We start from the raw sequence: 19256 nt of genomic DNA on the forward strand, positions 1-19256 counted from the left end.
GTCTACACCGGGGTGTTTCAGCCGTCTACATGGGCTGGATGTGCCTCGCGTCTCAAACGGCCTTCTTCAGGACGGGGACTGTATAGACTGGATGTTCAAAGAATGCTGTAAAATGGTGAAAGGGAGTATAATCAGGAGAGTGCTGAAATGTATTTCATTATGGTGATAGAATCACTAAAGTGTGCCATGTGACACAGATTACCTGTGGGGAAGAGATTTGGACCACAGGTATTCTAATGCGAACAGATCTTCATCGAGGAAGGTCACAAATTGACTCCTGTTAGTGCATAGAAAGAGGACATTAATATTGTCTTCTTTCTATTAAACCACTTGGAGGATTAAGCACATTTCAATCTGCCCCACGTATAGTCACCACAGTATATACAGGTAAGCTTACCTCTATATCAGGCTGTGTGCTTCGGGGAGCGGTATACGTGTGGGTGTAATTGCGAGCGGATTTCATCCGTGTTTCCTAAAAAAGGGGGCATGCATTTAATACATAAGTGTATGGTGTGAGCTAGAGCATTAAGGAAGCTATGTAATTAAATGGATGCAACATACCTATTTACTGGTCTCTATGCACGCGAGCTGCGTGCAATAAGGGATGGGCTCCTGCACAAACTGCTGAGTCACAGAAGCGTGCGTGTTGCTCTAGCCGGCTCGTCGCTCATGAAACCAGCAACACAGCGTTACTAACGCCGTTGCTAGGACACGAGTGAATAAATACCGGCGGCCATTTTGGAATGGAGCGCTACAAGGAATCTCGTGTGGTTAAAGTTCTGCAAGAAGAGATCAAAAGTCTCACTCAACATGCTTGGGAGTAAGGATGGATATGTGAAGACAAGTGATTCTTCTTAAACAAAACCCACCCACGAATTCCGGCTTTTTACATTTTGTCCAAAATTCATAAGGACACCCAAAAACCACCATGGACACCAATTGTGTCGGCATGTGAATTTTTGCTCGACCCGTTGTCGCTCTATACTGACTATTTCTTAAAACCATTTGTGGCCAAAAGACGTTCTTACTTGAAAGACACAACCAGCACGATAAATTTACTTGATGAAGTCTGCCTGACCAACAACAGTGTCCTTGCCACCATGGACGTGGAAGCTCTGTATACATCCATTCCGCAAGCAGAAGGTCTAGATGCGATCCCAGACATCCGAGATATGAGACAGAACATCAATTCAACCCCAACTGAATTAATTCTGGAGTGCACACGATTGGCTATGTCAGAAAACTTCTTTTTGTTTAAAGACCAGATTTACAAACAAATCAAGGGAGTGAGTATGGGGGCCATCTTTGCCCCTGACATTGCTAATCTTTTCATGGCCAACTATGAGAAAAACCATCTTTACCAAGGAAAATCCCTTCCTAAGGAACATCTCGCTCTGGAAGTGCTACATAGATGATATTATAATCATATGGAATGGTTCCTCCTTTGAATTACAGGAATTTCACCAATGGTAAACCAACGTAGTCCACACATCAACTTCACCATACATTGGGATCATCATAAGATTGATTTCCTGGATCTACACATATACAAACCAGGAGACCATCTACATACTGAACTATACAGGAAACCAACAGACCGTAACAGGCTACTACATTTTCAAAGCTACCATCCGTCAGGCCTAAAATACAACTTGCCCTACGGGCAATTTTTACGGATCCTCAGAAATTGCACCGAAGTGGACATGTATAAGAAACAGCGCAAGATCTACAGACCAGGTGACAGAAAGAGGTTACCCCCGAAAAGCCATCAGACAAGTGAACAAAAGAGCAAGATACACACCCATGGAGGTTTGCCTTGAAAAAAAGCCGAAGAAAGACCTGGGGAGACTTGTCTGTTTGACTACTTTTGGTCCCCTCAGCAATTTGATACAAAACACAATTAAGAAAAATTGGCATTTAGTGAAACAGGAAGGGACATTGAGCAAAGTACCCTGTGTTGCTTTTAAAAAGAATAATAATCTAAAAGATTCCCTTCTACACACGTTCTTAGAACCAGCACCTCAAACAAAGAACACTTTGTGGAATCTTCTGCCGCTTGCAGGACATTACAAATGCGGCAACTGTGTGGCCTGTACTCTGAGACTACAGAAAAAATCTTTTGAATACAAAAAAATCAAATAGAAAACGAAGGACCATACGAACTGCCACACCAAGGGTGTAATTTACATCATACAGTGCCCGCGTGAACTCCTCTATGTAGGAAAAACTATCCGTCCCATCAAGATGCGCATTTCAGAACATCGTTCGTGCATCAGGAATAAGATACCCGACAAGCACTTGGTAGAACATTTCGCCAAGAAAAATCACAAAGACACGGATCTGAGATGTTTATCCTGCAAAAAGTCACTCCCGCCGCACGGGGGGGAGATCTAAATAGGACTTTGACTCAACTTGAACAAAGATGGGTGCACAAATTAGATACTGTATAGGCTGGACTTAACATTTCCGTTGAATGGAAATCATTTCTATGATTACAGATCCCGTTGTGAGAGACTAGGAGTATCTGATGTAACTATTGTATACCTTGTTTCAATACTGACAGCGGAGGAATATGTTTTGACACCTCTTTTTTCATGATTGATTGACCAATATGTAATGTTAGCTTGGAAGCATACATGGTAATCTCTGGTGCTTCATTTTTAATGTCCCACTGAAGAATCAGACTGTATCCAGATACACCAACATAATATGAATGTAAGTTAAATGTCTTCCCGCTGGAACAAATAGATCTTAGAACCGACTAGATTGTGGTTCATTCATATTATGTCATATAATGTGTAATTGAGGGATCGCACACCCTGTGATGTTCCCTTTCAAATGCTGCTCTAGATTAAAACAGACTGAGTACGGCCGATTACTTATGTAATTTGATGCAGATTTTCCATTGAGCACCCCTTTTCACATGTATAACTCTGGTTGTATCCAAGCAACACTATTGTGAGTAACGGTTGCCATGGCAACATTTGTAAACAAATGGCCAAACAGCACCACAATACTGTATCCCGGTAGGGCACCCTCCCAAATTGATTATTTAACCTTTTTTAATTGTGCGAAGGCATTGAACCAAATAACTGCACGAGATTCCTTGTAGCGCTTCATTCCAAGATGGCCGCCGGTATTTATTCACTCGTGTCCTAGCAACGGCATTAGTAACGCTGTGTTGCTGGGACACGAGCGATGAGCCGGCGAGAGCAACACGATCGCTTCTGTGACTCAGCGGTTCGTGCAGGAGCCCACCCCTTACTGCACGCAGCTCGCGTGCATAGAGACAAGTAAATAGGTATGTTGCATCCATTTAATTACGTAGCTTCGTTAATATTCTAGCTCGCACCATACACTTATGTATTAATCACGTGCCCCCTTTTTTAGGATACACAGAAGAAATCTGCTTGCAATTACGCCCACACGTATACCGCTCCCCGAAGCACACAGCCTGATTTAGAGGTAAGCTTACCTGTATATCCCGTGTTGACTATACTTGGGGCAGATTAAAATGTGCTTAATCCTCCAAGTGGTTTCATAGAAAGGAGACAATATTAATGTCCTCTTTCTATGTACTAACATGAGTCCATTTGTGACCTTCCTTGATGAAGATTTTTTCACATGAGAATACCTGTGGTCCAAATCTCTTCCCCACCGGTAAGCTGTGTCACATGGCACACTTTAGTGATTCTATCACCATAATGAAATACATTTCAGCACTCTCCTGATTATACTCCCTTTCACCAGTTTACATCATTCTTTGAACATCCAGTCCATACAGTCCTCCATCCTGAAGAAGGCGTATCAGACACGAGGCACATCCAGCCCATGTAGATGGCTGAAACACCCCGGTGTAGACAAACATTTGTAATCATAGTTTTACCAATGCAGTTACACTGTCATGCATAATTTCTCCTTTTGTATCTCTGTTTTAAATGTTCACTTGTTGTTTTGACACTGTCCGTTATATATCGACATTAGAGAATTTGCACTCTGTTACATGCACAAGAACTTGAGTTGATCTGTTGTTTATGTTCTTGTTTTTCTGTATGAATTTGAAATCTCTGAGATGTTTTACACTGTACCTTATTTTATGACAAAAGAAATAACGATATAAAAACTAAAAATCACTATACCCAGGTACAACTTTCTAAGTGTGTTATTTTGTGTTGATTGAATAGAAGGAGTGTCGTCCAGTAAACTATCGACCCTTTCACTTGTACTCTTGTTTTCAAAGAAGCCCTCCTGGGCAGAATAGGGTCCCCTCTAGGAGCCCAGATCTTTAAACCCAATATAGTTCTTGGCCTGGGTCTACAAAGCTTATTTAATGCACTTTTTACATGCACGATTAATCAGTTTATATTGCGCTTGTTGATATGAAGCAATAATATACAATGCTAAATTGAATGAAGGCGATTTGAATATACATTTATAACTTGGTGTAATCAGTGCTATTACTAGGACTAATGCATGCATAATTTAAATCACCAGCATAAGCATAATAGTTCTCTGCATCGGTTAAACTAGTAGCTAAGGAAGCTGTTTGTCAAGTCCTTAATATTCAGTGCTGCACTTGCATAGATGCTGCTGGTCTGAAGAACGGTGGCTTTAGGTGAGTCGCACTGCACCCTCTAAAATTCGGTTCTAGAAGCACACATTTCCCAATACATGGCCCCATGTTTTTGGAACCCTCTGCCTCTAAACTGCCGTCCAAATGCAGAGGATTTTGGCAACCTAACGGAAAGGATTTTGGTAATGTCCACCACTATCTAAAGCTATTTTTTTGAAGCGTCATAGTTCCTAAAACATAAACATGGGCTCCTCCAAGCATGATTTGCTGTGAAATTCAAAATGCCAAGCTCATCGCAGGAGAAACATATGCATCCATGAAAGCAACTCCTACTAGTATTCAAAAGCCTATTGATTTGTTGAGTTTCATTTGGAATGTAAAGATTAAATACGGTATTACCCTAGGTAGTCATCCTGTGGCTATAGATATTTTGGCCTACAGCTCCCATATGCCAAAGCTAGTATATTCCATGATGAAGGTTCATGGGAGTGGTATTACAAAGCATCTAGACAGGCATATGTTGCCTACCCCGGCTCTGATTTATTGAACAGGAATGTAAATGTTTATGTCTGACATAAATCTGCATCTCGGGTCTGTAATCAGGTCAGAGCCACAGTTCATCCTATTCAACCCAAGCATTCATGAACTCAAGAAGCAGCATCCTTATAATGCCTTTCAGATATCACTCCTTCCTGGGCCACATCCCCTGGTGTCTGCCTTTCTTCCATCATGTAAGAACAATTATTCGTGCTAGGCAACCCAAGCATTCATGAACTCAAGAAGCAGTATATTTATAAAGTCATCTGAGAGGCCACTCCTTCCTCTCCTGTGTCCCCTGCAGTCCGCATCTTTTCCATTAGGCAAGCACCACTGTTTGTCCAAGGCAATCTAAGAGTTCATGTTGAACTCAATAAATACTGTCCTTATATATGTCTCCTGAGATACCCCTCCTTCCTCTACTGCGTCCCCTGGACTTCTCATCTCTTCGTTAGATAAGAAACACTGTTTGTCCAAGGCAATCTAAGCGTTCATGTTGAACTCAAGAAATACTGTCCTTATATAGGTCTCCTGAGATACCACTCCTTCCTCTGCTGCGTCCCCTGGACTTCTCATCTCTTCCGTTAGATAAGAACTATTGTTCGTACTAGGCAATCCAAGCATTCATGAACTCAAGAAATACCGTCCTTATGTATGTCTTCTGAGATACCCCTCCTTCCTCTGCTGCGTCCCCTGGACTTCTCATCTCTTCCGTTAGATAAGAACGACTGTTCATCCTAGGCAATCCAAGCCTTCATGAAGCCTAGTGGAGCCAATATTGATATCTGACCTAAAGTAAACAAACAATGAATGGGCCGGGGCCACAAGAGCTTAATTAGTGACAAAAGGTGGGATCTGGGGGGAACGCAAAGCGTTTTCCCCCCAGGGTATTTTTGGGCGCTGCACAGGCCAGCGAGCTGGCTGGAATGCAGAGGGTCCCTAGGAGTATATAAGGGGGCAGGGAAGGTTTGGGAGCAAGCAACAGTTGGGATGAGCGGTGCAGGGCATAAAAAAAAGGGGACATAGAGGGGAGGTTAGGTTAGGTGGGGCAGAAAGAACACCCCAGGGGAGGGTTTTTCTGGGGCTGGGGACATGGCCCTTTGGAGGAGGGGTGGGGGAAGCACAATGGGGTACTAGTGCGGTAAAGGAGGGGTGGGTGCTGTTTGCACGAACTGGCTACTCCAGGGGGTACAAAGAGGGGGAACAGGTATTGAAGGAGGAGGGAAGTGGCCTCGGGGAGAAAGCGGGAATGAAGGTTGAGAGAATTTTAAGGAGACGGAAGGGAGCAAGAGATAGGAAGGGAGGAATTTGAAATGCTTAAATTATTTAATTGTGGGGGAATGCAAATTGGTTATTTATTTCATTATTTGACAATTGTTAAAAGGTTATTTAGTCTGTAAGGCCAGGGAGGCAAGGTAGTGTTTGTTTGTGAGCTGTGTCCTGTCACATTAAAGCAACCTTTTCCACTTTAAAGCGAGTCTGGGAGTTTTGTGCAGTAAGCCCAAAGTCAGAAGACTTTTCTTCAGTATGTTTTGATTTTTTTCAAATACAAAATAAATTGTCGCTTGAAAATAAGTTTGAAAATATGTGCTTTTATTAGAAATCTGGATTCCTTAGTTTATACCGAGAGACGTTTTTTTAATATTACATTTACAAAAGTAAAATGATGGCACTTACGTTCCATAAAATATGGTCCGGGCTCAATTCTCCAAACAATGTGCCCTTTTTGGGTCCCAGTCACGCCCCGATTCTTGGAATCCCAGAAATTTACAGGAGAGTTTTCATCTGTGAAAAGGAGAAACACACTTCAGAACAAACGTGTACACATCACACACATACAGTCATGATTTCTGAAGCGGCAGTGACTGCACACAATCAACGCGCGCGTTGGAAGAGGGCTACTTGGGTGGCTAGACAGACAGGTCTTGGATGCTTTCCAGAATATAAGGAGATAGAGCAAGAAAAGGTCACCGCCCTTCATATCAGTGCGAGCAGAGATTGGGGGATCCTAGATTGCCGTGGACAAGGATGACTCATTCTCTATCCATTACATCGCAAAACAGCACGAGTCTCTTCATGTAGTTAATGGAAAGAGAACGACCAGAGAGTAGAATTGCATTGCAAATAGCGCCGGTGTCAGCGTTATGGCCTGAGACATCACCCCTCATCTATCAGTAGGTAGTGCTGCTGTGAACTAGAGAACACAAAACGTGCTTTTCACTTCAAAATGATAAAGTGAGAAATCAAATTGTTCAACCATTATTACATATACAAAGGGCCTGATTAACAAAACCTTTTCCAGTGCGTTTGCTTTTGGACTGTTCAGAGCAGTCAATGCACAGAGCATACAGTACTCATCATCATAAGCTTTCCCAAATATCCCAGTAGCTGCAACACATGGGGCCTCATTGGTTTCAAAGGATCTCCCTGGCTTGGTACCTTGCTCACTCATTGGCTCATTGGCACACTGACTTGCTCCCTCACATGCTCCCCCCTTCACTCGGTGTCTCACACATTCACTCACTCATTCTCTTGCACAGAGGGAATGCACAATGATGCTTCCACATTGTAGGAGGTGCCCTGGGCTCCCTTTAACCCGTTCACTAACGGGGCTGCAATGCTTTGCTGTGGAAATTAGGGCGACCACACATTCAGATCTGTGGATGGATTTCACCAGGGCTTTTTGCATCCCATAGGTCTGGCATAACCTTTGAGCATGTCTTGGCGCAGGTGCTTGCAGATGTTTGGACTCAATTTTGGGATGAAGGATTACCTGATGGGTGATCTTGGATGACCTTGGCTACACAACCAACTGCGTGCACTTCCAGCGCAGATGCCATTATGTATGTGGGGTGTTATTGTCATGATGAAGAATGTTAGAATGTGTTTGCCTCATTATGGGGTGATCAGCTACACACCCTAGGCCCCAGAACTTGGTAAAAACATGAAGTGATGGATGTCAAAGACATCATTCAAAATACTCTGGTATTCAGGAGAAAGCAACATGGCCCGGCATCGGACCATGGGCACTAACATTTCCAGCATCAGACCAAAACATCATATTCACATGTAACATGACCGGGCATAATATTGCTTTTTTAATAAAAAGAACAATTTAATCACCCAGGCTTTTTCTGACAGTATAATCAGGAATATGATTGGCAGTTTCTTCAGGGAATGAATGTTTTCAGTGTGGTGACTTAACAGGGTGTTTGCTCTACAAGTACATGTAATTTAGTGTTTATGTATATCCCCCTGGGTGTTAACACATGCAGTGTAACAACATTTAGAATATGCTCCGACAGTGGTGAATATGCAGCGAAGAGTGAAACGCGTGCCCAAGGCATATGGCAGCATTTACCAGACGTGTTGCTCCCAACCAGAGGCGTTGCTAGGGGTGTCTGAGTGGGCGATAGCTCCGGGTCTTTAGGTGGTAGCCCCGGATAGAAGCTCAGGAGCTACAACCAAAAGGCTAGCTAGCCCCACGTCCTGACAGTCCCGACATTAGCGTAGCCACAGATCTTTTCCAGACCTGGCAACACCCCTGCTCCCAACAACCGACTGGAAACTTGAACAAGAGGCACGTTGTTGGTTTTATGGTTTTTGTCCAAAGTCTTCCATTTTTGATGGCAAACTCTGTAACTTCATGTTACTAAGAATATATAATCAGGTGGGATTATGAAGAAAATGGTGTCTACGGAAAGAAAAATCAAAGTTTCCTGGGACAAATGATGGTATATCTTTCCAGGCACAAGTGCAGCCACCAGACTTAAGCAAAGAGTGCCCATGTATGTGTGCGGAATACACGCAAGCCATGTTCTAATACACTGTTCACATTTGGAATGGCCCTGGGAAGGAATGAGTCATTCAATTATAAGGCCCTCATTAGGCCTCCGGCGCTAAACCATGGTGCTATTAGCACCATGGTCCATGCCGGAGTCCGCCATGGAGAAAGTGGGAATTACCACCCCATTTCAAGGTTGGCGGGGCGGTAATTCCCCCTTTCTCCATGGCCCTTCCCCATTCCCATTTTTGCCCCATAGTGCTCAATGGGAATGGGGAAGGCGGCAAATACGGTCCCGCAAATTGCGGTACCGTAATTGCCATCAAGGTCCCTTTGCGGGTCCCTACTTTAACGGCTGGTCCAGACCAGCCGTTAAGGTCGGGAGCCGCAAAGGGACCTCGTAGTAAGGCGTTAAGGGGTTAACGGCGCCGCAGCCTTTTACGACGCCGTTAACCCCTTAACGCCGGGGTCGTAATGACCCCCTAAGTGTGTTACTTCCTGACATCAAAGGTCAAGTGTAATCCATGACTGAATCTATGGCATTTATGATGATTTAAAGAGAAATACATGGCCCTTTGCAGAATCTATTTTTGGCATGACGTTGACTCTGCCATTAGCACTGAAGCCAATAATGTCCTGGCAAGTCCTTTTTAAATGCAAAATGTGTCACTGTTGGGAAAAGCATTGCTCATCCCCCATTTTCTGGTCATTCGTGTTTTTTTTTTTTTGTTGAAACATTCTACTTCACATGAAATGAAAACCGTTTGGGCTGTCATACCCAAATCAATGTCATGCCATAATAAAGGACAACTGTAAAGGTGTCACCATCACAAGTGATACCCATCATTAGCACCAGAGATGGGGAGTAGCCAATCAGGTTCCTTGGAACGTGGGCTGAAACTGCTCATCTCTGCCCGCATTCCATTGAAGCTGAAGGCTGCTTCCCATGCCCCGCACTGCCATCTTCCACCCATCCTGCCTTAGATTTAATTTTTACCATTCCCACACCCCTTTGCCCCACTTACTTCTTTTCTGCGGCGGCGGCAGTTGCACCCGCTATCTCCGCCGCCGAGCTTCTGTTGCTACAACGTGGCCACTGTGCAAAGGGAAGATGGACTCCTTGTGGAGCCTCACCTTCCAGATCCACGGTGGCCATCTTGGGGCAGTATTTTTATTCAATGAGCAAGATGCCGCGCATGTCCTGTTCATTGAATGAAAATAAATGTTTCTTAACACACAGGTTTCCGTTTTGGAAACCCGGTGTTGCTCATAGCCTTAAGACCCGATCAGGTCTTTTTGGCCCGGAGAGAATTGTAAAAAGCCCTAGCTTCGCTCTGGCATTGGAACTGGGCCCGGTCCGATAAGACCTGATCCAGCCCGCGGATTGGCTCTTAACGCTACAGTAATGCCCTTCACACACAGAAGCTACACTCATCAAACAGAAAAAGTATGCTGAAACAAACACTGTTCTGCCAAGCATCGTACAAATAGGACTCTTTCCATTTCACACAAAGAATATTCTCTTTGAACAAAAGATTCCCTAGTCAGTGATAAATGCAACCCCAAAGGAACAGTGTAGAAGGGGAAATAATACCTTGAAACACTGTTGATTACATAATTATACTCACCTCGTAGAAAAATAGAAATGAATTGTATTTAAAAAAATCTATAACTGCATGAATACATTCAAAACATGTGTAATAAAATGGGACATTAAAATGTGCATACCAGGTGCACAAAACCTGGTGCATAAAATACAAGGTTGCAATTAAGCTGTTATTCTTATTTCTTGCAGCATGGGTTTTCATCACCACATTCTGACACAAATATAAATCAACACAGAGAGTTCTAAAGGGTCCCACAAACCTCTGTGTATTTTGTTGCCGATAATTCTACACCCTGAATTGTTAACCATACATGTTGTTCTGAGGTGTGGAGATTTTCTCCAGGGGCAAATTCTACACCCTGAATAGATAGCCCTGCATGCTGTTCTGAGATGTGGAGATTTTCTCCAGGGGCAAATTCTACACCCTGAATAGATAGCCCTACATGTTGTTCTGATGTGTGGAGATTTTCTTCAGGGGCAAAAACCCTGGACAGCGGTGAAAGGAACCTATTGGCAGAATACGGGCGCCTATGGAAGGAACACTCCCAAAGTGTAAGGTGTACAACTCATTGTTTTATAATTGGTTTCAACAGGCTCTGCAAGAATAGGGACAGTCCCTCTATTCATCCCAGGTGTCTGATATCACTGTGATGGAAAGAGGCCCACACTGGGGATTAGTCTACCAAAATGCACCAGGAATATTCACCTTTCAGTAAATCACGATGCCAGAAACATACGAAAGGGGGCAACCATTGCACAAGGTGGCATACTCATACACATTTGCCACCTAGCACCGCATTCTGATAGCTGTTGATCGGGTAGGTCTGCTAAAGTAGCACCGATGAGGCCACACCGAAAGATAGCAGAGGATAGATGCAGAAAGTGAGCTTTTTACCTTGTTATTAAGAGCAGATCGAGAACGCAAAATAGTGTACTGAACGTGGCAAGCAAGAAGCAACCGAAACACAGTCACTCTGTGGCACTGTCTCGTCGTGCACAGCCCATTGCTGTGTTTTGCATGATGCACACACTGTTGACATTTTTATGAATGTTATACAAACATTCGTGAAGCACCACTTAATATGATCTTTTATTTGCTTACAGGTGACTTGTCTATTTTAGGTAGCAGAAGTAACATTGTCCTAGCTTTATCGAAGAGTGGCTAGCTACATACACAACTTTGATCATAGCTGGAGACTGTTGAACACGAGGTGCTGTGCATATACAACTATGGTGGGCTTATGGGGGCTGGCACCAGGCGTTGATGGGGAGGAGGTGAAAACGTGCAGTTGGGGCAAGACCTGTAGCCCATTGTACATGGTTATTTATTTTGAATTCCAATTACATCCCTATAATTTGGGGGGAAGGGGGTAAAAATTGATCTGCCCGCATTCACATCATGTTTGTAAAGTGCAGAGGCCAGGATTAGAACCCACACCACCATGGTGCAAAGTCCAATAGTTCACAGTTAGATAACCTCGCTACTTCCACATTAGATGGGAACAAATATGCAGTATAATTTTGAGGGCACTTTCACTCCGAATAACCTTTGAACAAGGGTGACGTTTTCAGTGATTGCAATGTACAGGCCTTGCACTGAGGGAGAGGCCCGCAAGAGGAATTCTGTGGGAGGTAAGAAACCCTTAAAAGGAGCCAGCAGTTCAATCCAACACTTCCACTGGCTGGGCGTCACCTGGCTGGTCTCAAGACAAAAATCAAACCACTGATAACTAAAAAATACGCCATTTCATTTCCACTGTAGTTCAACAATACATTTCTAAATTACTTTTCTTTTAAATGTTGGTAGCTTTTATTGTGCAACTGTGTAACAGGAGCGACCTTCAGGCACTTTGTGACCATTCAACATGTCGATATAGACTGTGGTTTTAGAGAGGAAGGTAACTTTTCATGATCTGTGTAAAGAGCAAATAGTAATTTAATTGCACAAAGAGTAGCAGACATTTTTAGTTGGGCTGTTAGATGGCGCTTTAGTACCACCTATAATCCGAAACTATTGCATTTGTGTACAGGTTGGGAGAAATGGCATATGGGGAGGGGCACAAAGCTTGTAGGTGTTGTTTGGTGATTTGTCCACCCATTGACTGCTCATGGCATGCTAATCGCTAAGGCCATTCCCACCCATTTCCTGCCCCTCCCCTCTCAAAACACCTCCTCATGGGCACTCAAAGGACCTGCCAGTGCTTTCTCAAAGCAGTCTTCCAAAGTTAATGACTTAATTGGAGTTGTAAACCCGCTACTGGTGTAATAAAAAATGTCTTAACCATGTCTGCCTTCAGCCACTCGATTTATAAGTACTATGCATATCCTTCACTGAAGTCCTGTTAAAAACAAACACAAGCAAAGCCAACAGTTTTTGCTTGCGTATAAGTATTCAGCATTTACCAGGCGATGCTATTAGATGCCCAGGTACTCGTACCATTTTGCACCTGCTTCCATCAATAGCCAGTTTAACCACGACGTCAATGCCTGGCAACTGCCTTTCCCATGCCTACAATAAAGCCCAAATGGTTGGCATTGTTTAATAATGCCATTCTAATGACAACGAATGATGCCAATCCCTGAGTGATAGAAAGGGATAACTTCATTCTCGGCATAATCTAATTATCAGCAACAAAGAACTCCATCAATTAATTATTAGCAAGTTGTTCAGACAATTGTTTAATTGTTCATAATCTCCCCAGTGTTTGTGAATGGGTGGCTTGTAAACAGACCCCTAGCCTGCGAGAAATTACTGTCTGCCATACCACATCCACACCATGCTATTATATAACTTAATCTTGGTTAAACTCAGACAATGGTTTGCAGAGCTCGATGCACTGCCAGTCTGCGAGATTAAAGTGTGTGTCTGTCCAACTCTGAATATATTCGTGAAAATACACATGTGTTACTTTGCTGCCACCTATTAGACACTCCATGTAAATTATATCTGAAGCCTTGATGCGTGTTATAGGCAATAAGATGGCTCAGAATGCTGTCATTAACTGGTAGTATCTGCTCACATTCTGTGACCTCTCATCAGCCTCGTGCACATCCCTACACCTCCAGCCACTTACCAAACTCTCCCGGTCTCCAATTCCTAAGGCCTTATCCAAGCCATGGTAAGCCCCCACACACCCCCCAAGCTTGGCAACAAGGCATATGCCATGCCACACTCCGTGCCAGCCTGGACCACCACTCATGCGCAATGCCCATGATTATCATGCTGCTACAGGGGCATGACGCGGACGGCGTGCCGGCCTGGACCACCACTCATAAGCAATGCCCATGATTATCATGCTACTACAGGGGCAAGACGCGGAGGGCGTGCCGGCCTAGACCACCACTCATGCGCAATGCCCATGATTATCATGCTGCTACAGGGGCATGACGCGGACGGCGTGCCGGCCTGGACCACCACTCATACGCAATGCCCATGATTATCATGCTACTACAGGGGCAAGACGCGGACGGCGTGCCGGCATAGACCACCACTCATGCGCAATGCCCATGATTATCATGCTACTACAAGGGCATGCCGCGGACGGCCCTGGTTGAAAGTTGAAGTATGTGCTTAAATCATACCTTAAACTTTTCACCATAGAAACTAGGGTCTGTGCCTGGCTCCTGAGTTCTCACACCCAAATGTACCAACCAACTGTGTGTGTGTCCTGTGTGTGTGTCCAGTAATATTATTCACAGAAATCATATAATTGATAAAACATGTTCGTGCCAGCTCTGTCATTATCTGCCAGCATCCTCATGTACGAACACTTGTTGGCTTTGTTCTTAACGCCAGTATCTCCTGCCATGGGAAGAACTATGTTATTGCTGCTGCATAAATCACAACCCCCACACCACCATGTAAGAATACTCTTCATGTTGACTCTGGCCTCAACACCAGTGAAAATGCAATGCTACAGCAAGGAACTATTTCATGCTTGGCTGCACAAATGCCTCTGCCTACCATGTAAGAACACTCATCATGCTGACATTGCCCGTATTACCATTAAAACATGCAATGCCACAGTAAGAAAACATTTACTTCCTGACTGCACAAATGCCTGCACTCTCCCCATGTAAGGACACACAACCTGTTGGCCTTTACTCTTATGCAAGTAAAAAATTCCATGCCACAGAAAGCAAATGTCCAGTCTGCCTGCCCCATTATGCTATAAACCCCATACCCTCTTCCATTTAATAACCGTCAACATGTTGGCTTTGCCCAAAAATACCAGTTAAACACACGAGAAAACGTCCAAGCTCCAATGCCCCTTGCCTGGGCCCCAGCCTAGCCCACACATATTCATACCCATTCACCCACCAGCCAGCCACTCACCCAGTGGTGGCTGGTACACTTTTAAATTGCAGGGGCGCTAATATTTCCCACAAATATGCCTAAGTAACCAAGCGTAGGTAGGGAGCCTGAACCAACCAAATGGATTTCTGGGGCTGGGAGGAACTTAACCTCGCCCTGAACGTTTTTTGAATAATGAGTTAAAATTGCACATTAGACAGCACACATTCTGCGAAAAATTGGGTAAAAAGCCAGACTGTTTGCAATTGGTTTTGTAGTGTAACCTCAATCCAAAAATCCAATTGCTCAGCATTTCCCGATTCATTTTCATGATGCCTTCAAAGAGCTATGGGTTAGCAGTTCTATGCTGGAGAGAAAATCTTCAACTCCTTCTACTGTCCCATCTGCTGAGCCTGAGGAGGCCCCACGTGCCCGTCCAGAGGACACTCATGGCACATGGGAGGAAAACAAAGACAGCCTCCAGCCAGGGGAACAGATATACCAGCATTAGGAAGGTAAGTGCTTAGCTTGTCATTTTAATGGTGCATCATGTTAATGAAATCAAGTGCCCAAGGGTTTTGTTGTTGATGTGGAGGTAGACTTTGCTCGCTCCCATTGATTTATGTGGATCTATAGTCAACCTTTAATCCAGACAACTGTCCAAGCTGATCTGATCTTACTTGGCCCTCACCGCTACAACCTTCAAGATCCTTGACTTTAAAAGCCACATGTGCATTCCATTCCCCTTCTCTTAGGAATAGAGCAGCATCAGCCTCAAAGGAGCGATGGCTAGAATGAATCTGTTATCCTGTGACCTTAAGTAGGTCTCCTAACTTTGCTTGCTTTTATGGTTCACTTACCTCATCCAAGATTTCACTGGCAAAATAAACTGTCTAATGTGCCTTTATGGGTCCCTTACACTCCCTGGGCATGATTCTCTAAAGTGTAGTCTTATTTCCATGCACTTGGTCGACCTGCTCAGCTCCTTGTACTGGCTGGTGGTAACTGTGTAATTTTCATACTGTGCATTCTTTTTTCAGCCATTTTCTTTTCCAAGGAGTGAAGGTTTGTTCTCTGCAGGCCCCTTTATGGAGACCTTGTTTCTGAAGTCTGAAGATGGAGCTTTTTTCCCCATGCAACTATGGAAGCAAATGCAAGGTCATGACCTTCCTGATACTGAAGATTGTGTAGTCTCTTGAGTAGTCATGCCTGGGTGTGGTTGGATTTGTGACTGTGTTTTCTGGGATTCCATATCCTGGGCGTGCCCAGAAAGAAGAGCCAGGCTTGAATGTGGAGACCATCCCTGATTAAGTGTGCCTCCAAATGTTTTTGACCTGTGCAGTGTACTTGCTTTGAAGGAAGGGGTGCTTCCAGCTCATAGGATGTTTCCAAGAATAGTGGTTTCTTCACCATACATTGGAAAATAAATTTCCCAGACAACTGTAAGAACTTATCTGAGGAAAGCGCACTGCTCGGCTTTGACATTTACTTAAAATCTGCAGGGATCAAAATTGGGATTTATAGAGCAGGAGGTAGTACACTCTATGTACAAAGGGGAGATTTTCCTCTGACCAGGATTTACTCATCATCACCCAGGAACTAATAAAGTTCAATCTCATGAATGGTGTGCGTCAAAGATACTGGAGCTTGCTTTTTTATCCAAACCGGTATATACACCCAAAAATGCACTTGCCTTGAACCACTCCTTCTATTGCTACTGCTATGTCTTATAATAAATTGATGTTTCTGTTAAATTATGGCTCTTGGCACGTTGCTTTAAATGTCTTCCATTTTCACATTCTATTTAAGTTGTGTTCCCTTTTATTTCTTTTACATTTATTTACTGTCAGTTCTTCCATCTTGCTACCACCTCTCACTTAGTCGTTACCTATCTTTGTCGGTGCAGTATAACTTTGCCACTACATCTGTTACTGCATTAATCTCTGTTACAATTTGTGCTGCCACCTTTTTTTCTGCGATGCAAGCTTGCTCACTCTTTCTCTCAGCTGCTATTGTAGAATAAGGTGTTAATACATAGTGTACAACAAATCTAACTTCTAATAAGATGCAACTAGAACTTAGTGTACAGTACATATCACCATTAATTTTTACATGTCTGGATTTCCAAAATCAGCCCTGGTGGGAGGGTTTTGGGAGGCCACCCTATTCTCCAGCATTGGAGCCTTTCATATGTTCACATGCTGTTTGAATATTCTCCGTCGTCCGGCTGGGAATCCTCTGTAAAATTAAAGAAGTTTATCTTTACATTTTTCTTGTCGCTTTAATGCTCTACTAGTCATTTTGGGTCATACTGCCCACAGCCAATCAGACAGGCCACCTTAGCTCCAACCCTGGTGGCCATCTTCCAATTTCTTGCCACACATTAAGTGTTGAGTCCTCGAGCAAGCGCTCTTCAGATATTCACCAATTTTGACTTTTTCGATAAATCCATCTGGTTTGGTGCTGTGTTGCTTCTCACCAGCTGGTATTAATGTTCAGCCCATTCAATCACCTCTGGGGTTGCTCTATTGCTTCTGTTCCATACGAGGCCTTCAAGAGTCTGTGGACATGATGATAGGCCTGTTCAAGGCCTGCTCGAAGTGCCACCTTAAGAACGTGTACATCGAGAAACTTCATGAAGAATGCCTATGTATCCAAACCATGATTTGAGCTACCTTAGCCTGCTGCACGTACATTGCAACTGTCCCACGCTACCTCCCACAGATTCCGACTCATTTACAGAACCCCTTGCTACAACAGGAACTTTGCAGACTCTCTCAGTGACGTTCTATGAACTACCTTCAACCAACATCCTTCACTCACCATACTACCAGACTTCAACATCTGGTTTGACTCCCCCTAAAATCCCATGGCCTGCTCCCTCACAGATAACCTAGAAGCCCCCATCCTAACACAACTCATTTCACTCTTCACCCATACCACAGGCCACACCCTTCATGCTGTTTTAAGTGCCACAAACATCTTATCAACTCTGCCTCCATGCCCCCTAATATGAAGAGATCACTCTGTAATCTTCTCCCTGCCAACCTCACCCTGCAACCCCTCCCAGTTCCACATCCCACTTTCTCCAACCTCCGCTCCCCTAACCCAACTCTGGAATAAAGTCATCATCACCCCCGACCTAGCCAATTCCCTCCTCAATGCACTCCCAGTACTTTCTCTTTCTCCCTCCACCAAACTCTTTGATCACTGGCTTACCAGCGCCTTCACACCCCTCGCTTCAATAAAACGTACCTCCTAGAGATCGGGCACCACCCCAAATGATTCTCCATCCACCTCAAATCTATCAAAACTCTCAAATCTATCAAAACTCTCAAGCGAACGTGGAGAACTAACCAAACCCCCCAAAAAACTAACAAGGGTTTACAGGGTGGAAACTGGAAAAGCCCAAAAAATCTTCTATGGGAGCAGAATCTTGAACTCTCACAACCCAAGCAGGGAACTGCACAGATTTATCTCTGAATTCAAGTCGCCAGGTTGCTCAACTCCTACCCCACTTAACTCCCAATCCCTATGCAATACCTTGTCTGAACATTCTCTTAACATCACTATTGATAGACAGTGCCATCCTCTCTAAAATAGCAATGGTGCCCCCCTCCCTGCCCGCCTGTCAGCATCTGCCCCAAATCCCTCCCGATGCAAGTCTTCCCCTCTTTTCTCCCCAAACTCACACCAGGTGCTCCACACGCTCCTAGCGCATAGCCAACCGTCAACCCATTCCCGCCCACAGTCCTCAAGAACATCCCAACATCAACCTACGCACTCTCATTTGCTCTCTTTCTCCCTCCCAGAACAAGGTATCTATTTTAGTACATATAAACATTTCGTAGGAGCACACAAAGGGTAATTGCCTGTGACCCCTAAAATCCAACATACTTTTATGATTGGTCATTTATTTTAGAGGTTAGGTTTGTTGAAAGAATACTTTTTTTGAACGTTTCATTTATTTTTCGGATCATTGGATTTCAAATGTGAGTGAAATCAGTATTTTAGTGCGAGTGGCTTTGTTTACACATGTAGAATTGGTTTGTTTTGTGTGGATGTAAAAATAGGCATTATATGTCTAGTGACATTGTTTAACCATGTATAGTTCAAATAAAAATGAAAGCATGTATGTTACTTTAAAGGAAATCAAACTTCAATGGCATGTGTAAGGGCCAGCTGTTATAAGGGGAGCTTGCCATTTGGGGGTGTAGAACTTTTTTCTGTCGATGAGGCTGGGGATACACAAGGGACATGGCCATTCAGATTGGATGTAGATTTGAATTAGGAGCTCCAGAGGGTTTTAGAGGGTTTTAGAGGGCTTAGAGGTGTATTCCCTGGATTTCATGTAATCACTATTTTAGTCTGGGATTTATGGAGTTGTAGGTCCTCCACACAAGTCATATGGAGGTAGATATATAGAAAGTAAAGATAGATTAAGTCACATTTTTATCCAGGT

General features: G+C 43.8%; 1 protein-coding gene across 9 annotated transcripts in view; it reads right to left on the reverse strand.

The window, feature by feature from the left end:
- Positions 1-19256, reverse strand: part of HECW2 (HECT, C2 and WW domain containing E3 ubiquitin protein ligase 2) — a 1520428-nt gene that overhangs the window by 543717 nt on the left and 957455 nt on the right. For all 9 annotated transcript variants that reach the window (XM_069615717.1, XM_069615714.1, XM_069615715.1 and 6 more), the window contains one exon: positions 6788-6895. In XM_069615717.1, coding sequence (XP_069471818.1) covers positions 6788-6895 — 108 coding nt within the window. The remainder of the gene's footprint in view (positions 1-6787; positions 6896-19256) is intronic.

This window comes from Ambystoma mexicanum, chromosome 9 (genome assembly GCF_040938575.1).
Source record: "Ambystoma mexicanum isolate Mex_15411 chromosome 9, UKY_AmexF1_1, whole genome shotgun sequence".
Lineage (NCBI taxonomy): Eukaryota > Metazoa > Chordata > Amphibia > Caudata > Ambystomatidae > Ambystoma > Ambystoma mexicanum.